Source organism: Pinus tabuliformis, chromosome 7, assembly GCF_031772625.1.
Source record: "Pinus tabuliformis cultivar Carrire ecotype Pingquan chromosome 7, CPIR1, whole genome shotgun sequence".
Classification (NCBI taxonomy): Eukaryota; Viridiplantae; Streptophyta; class Pinopsida; order Pinales; family Pinaceae; genus Pinus; species Pinus tabuliformis.
Genome location: NC_142293.1, coordinates 276,049,157 through 276,052,702, shown reverse-complemented (window position 1 = coordinate 276,052,702; position 3,546 = coordinate 276,049,157). Strand labels below are relative to the sequence as shown.

General features: G+C 35.3%; 1 protein-coding gene across 3 annotated transcripts; it reads right to left on the bottom strand.

Annotated features, from left to right (window-relative positions):
• Window positions 1-277: 277 nt before the first annotated feature.
• Window positions 278-2,469, bottom strand: LOC149246949 (F-box protein PP2-B15-like). Of its 3 annotated transcripts, none has more exons than XM_089455802.1 (4): window positions 2,451-2,469; window positions 1,392-1,702; window positions 1,190-1,308; window positions 278-1,043 (listed from the first exon to the last, which is right to left on the bottom strand). In XM_089455802.1, exons 2-4 carry the CDS (start codon window positions 1,689-1,691, stop codon window positions 644-646), a joined length of 819 nt encoding a protein of 272 aa, XP_089311928.1. In that variant the 5' UTR covers window positions 1,692-1,702; window positions 2,451-2,469; the 3' UTR covers window positions 278-643. The 3 variants fall into 3 exon arrangements, with proteins under 3 accessions (XP_089311928.1, XP_089311926.1, XP_089311927.1); XM_089455800.1 differs by lacking the exon at window positions 2,451-2,469 and adding an exon at window positions 2,196-2,444 and having other exon boundaries at window positions 279-1,043; XM_089455801.1 differs by lacking the exon at window positions 2,451-2,469 and adding an exon at window positions 2,210-2,444 and having other exon boundaries at window positions 279-1,043.
• Window positions 2,470-3,546: the final 1,077 nt, after the last annotated feature.

Here is a 3,546-nt window from a genome sequence, read left to right as displayed (position 1 = left end):
TTTTCTTAAAACCTTTAATTTTTAAACTTGCCCTACTAAATCAAACCATTTATTCTACTCATCAAATTTCAAAATATTTTCAAAAACCTGCACTCTTCCCACCTTCAGTCTAATAGTTTAAACTATATAAAAAATTATACACACGACACAACGCAAAAATGAAATAAGCAATACCCATATATATGATGTAACCATACGAACAGACTTCGAATTTGTGATAAAAAAACCTCAATGAAACATCCGCCATCATACGATGCAAAGATAAGGATCACAAGATGGATTCTGGTTTTTGGTCAAATTTCTGCAGTAATTTATTGGAATCCTAAGTTTGATAGCTAATTTATGCACAATCAAAGAGTCCCAGAGTTTTTCAGGGTGCTGAATCTAAATATGCCATTGAAAAACCATTTTAAATAATACAAATCAAAATTTAACCTCAATTTTTACCACCTGATTCCATCACTGGAATCTCCAAAATATCCCACTAAAAACAACTCCGATGGATTATATAACCTCAATCAACACAACAGAACAAAGGAACCGAACAAAACAAAACCAGAAGCACCACATTCCACAGAGAGGGTTAAACGAAGCTAACGACATTCAGCAAACACCAGAACTGCAAAGAAAAAAACAAAGGCCGTTAAGTAGGTACGGGTTCAATCCTCACTCCATCTACAAGGAGTCCCCCTTTCATATTCCTCACTTCTTTCATTCGAAATGCGATCTCATAAGAATCATCGTCAATATCTTCTGCTGCTCTTACTCTGAATTCCCCTGCAACCACTTCTATCCATCCACTTGCGATTGTATGCTGTCCCCGCCTTTCCAGAGGAAGAAGAGTCTGGAATTCCATATCTTCTACCCCTGGGGCTTTAACCGAAAACTTAATTGGCCCCCCTTCATCCAGTCCATAGGACTGATCATTTGCTTTAAGCACAAACACCACTCTGTACACGGTATCGGCAGACAAAACCCTGAAGTCCATTTCACCCCAAACCTCCAACCACCAAACAAATTTTAACTCTGCAAGCTCGTCGAATCTGAATCCACAATCCATAACAACATATCATCTGGTTAAGGGTCTCCTCCATTGAAAGCAGAACTGTTCCTCTAAGTGTTTTTTCCGAGTTAAACAAACAAGTTGAAAACTTATAATAACAAGATCGATAGCCTAAGCAAAACCAACCTGGAGTCATCTCGAGCAACCCATCGCCAATATCGTTGGTCATTACCCCAAGCAATTGCTAATATTCTTGAAGATAGCATGTAGCCTATTTTCGCTGTGGATCTCTCCAGCCAAAATCTCTGTTGTTGATATAGCAGAATATGAATATGAATATGAATGGATGAAACGATAATGGAGATAATGATAAGGGATTTATGTATACCTTTCTTCCCCCGTCTATGAGAATTGAGTCACACAAGAGAAAATAGAGTTCTCTCTTCGAAGCATATTGGAGGGGGATGACAGCCCTAGGCAAGATCTCGTAGCATTGTGGAGGAAGAAATTTATTCCAGACACAGTCAGAATCTGCCGCAGATTTAAAAGCTTTAGAAACGGCTGCCAATCTGGAAACATCACCTGGAGTAGTGAAGGAGAGAATGACAGATATACAGCTCTCCGGTAGATCTAAATCGGTGTCAGGTTCATGATCATTTTGTCGTTCTACTGCACTTAAATTCCTCATCGCTGGGCTTCCTGTCCCAAAATTAAAAAGCAAAAGTGGTAAGAATACCCTGTCATGAACGTTCAAACATTACAGAAAATATAAAACAAAAGTTGTGGCATAAACTATCAACACAATGTGACCCTGGGAAATTTCGAAACAGCCATGCAATGGCAAGCCCTCTGAAACAAAGGGCTTATTGTAAAATAATAAGAAAACCGGCCTATGTAATGGCATATAATTCCTTTGAGGCACAACGCCATGAAACCCTGGGAGCTTTTTAAAACATCTAAGAAATGGCATATCCTTCAAAACAAGGGTCTTCTCGTACAAATACAGAAATGCCAATGGCAAGCAACTCGGCTGAAGCACTACACTAAAATTTTTATCATTTGCAGAAATCCACAAACTCTTTACAAAAAAAAATGCTCAAACATCAATCTATGAGCGCTGGGAGTATTCTAGATCAATTAATTCAACATTAAAGCATACACACGACCAACTTTAAAATTGTGGACAAGCGACCTGAAACTTTAAACCTGGTTTTGGAACGGGAATTATCGAATGGAATATGTGAAGATCCCGAGAGACTCAATAAACCCCAATAGGTCCGTCGAACGTGGATTTTCCTCAGAACTGGTCGATTTGTGTAGCAAATTCAAAATTAAGAACCCAGGGCGCGACCCGTCAGAAGCCGAGAACGATTATGGCGGTGTTTCTGTGAAATACGGAGCTCAGCAAAATAAAACAAGGCAGGGAACGTACAACGGTGGCGATTACCTAGGGTTTGAAGGCAGCGAGAGGGCAGAATTCTGGCGTTGATGCCACTATTGAGCTCAGGGTCAACAATTGCGTGTAAAACACTAAACCACAATGGAGGAGTTTTAACTTTGTGGTTAACCATCAACTACCGTTCAGAAGTCGTCTTTTTAAACATAAAAAATAATTTTTAATTTTAATTTCTTGAGTTAAGTTAGTCTCAGTTTTGAAACTATATCACATTTTTTTAATTTTTAAATAAAATATATTGAACACCATGTACTAAGTCAATCACTTTATTTTATTTATTTATTTATTTGATTATCATTTTATTTTCATCTATTAATTTCTATTCGAAAAAATATCTTCACTATAAAATAAAAGAGGTTACATTTGTCCTAAGTCAAATGACTGAAAAACGACTATGCACGGAGAAGGGTTAGAGCATCCAAATAACGATTTTGGATGGGAGGCTTCCAGCCTTTGTCTATGTGGTCACCATATTATATCCAAAATTGATAAGTCAAAAAAGCTTGCAAACTAAGGAGAGGCCAAGAGCAACCTCCCAAATAAGCTATGAGAAACTCTGTCATCTACATGTACAGTAACACAATTTTTTTTTATATAATTCATATTATTGTTAAGTGTGTGTAACTATCAATTTATAATAAATATAAAAATATTTATAAGACATACTACATATGAGGTTGTCAATACTTCAAAAAAAAATTATGAAAATAAAGTAAATTATCAAAATATTCAAAAAATTATGAAAATTAAGTAAATTATCAAAATATTTATAGCATGGTACATGTTGTCAAGAGTTTTCAAAAATTATAAAAATTAAGTAAATTAAATGTCAAAATTTGTATAGTATGATATACTGTATGTTGTCAAAATTTTAAAGCACATAGATCCATCTTAACTCCAAAACTACGAAGTGTCGATATTGATGATCAAGTCACCCACTATTTAAACTATCTATATATGTTGATTTTGACCAACAAACTATATATATATATATATATATATATATATATATGACATTGAAATATTTTAATTATGGTTCACATTCTACACATTAAAATTTTAATAAATGTCCAATCATATTTGAGAA

Excerpts from the sequence above, each read along its gene's own strand:
- LOC149246949 (XM_089455802.1), bottom strand. The coding sequence starts at position 1,691 with ATGAGGAATTTAAGTGCAGTAGAACGACAAAATGATCATGAACCTGAC. Across the intron at positions 1,309-1,391 it reads TCATAGACGGGGGAAGAAAG|AGATTTTGGCTGGAGAGATC; the intron begins GTATACATAAAT and ends TATCAACAACAG. Across the intron at positions 1,044-1,189 it reads GTTGCTCGAGATGACTCCAG|ATTCGACGAGCTTGCAGAGT; the intron begins GTTGGTTTTGCT and ends TTGTGGATTCAG.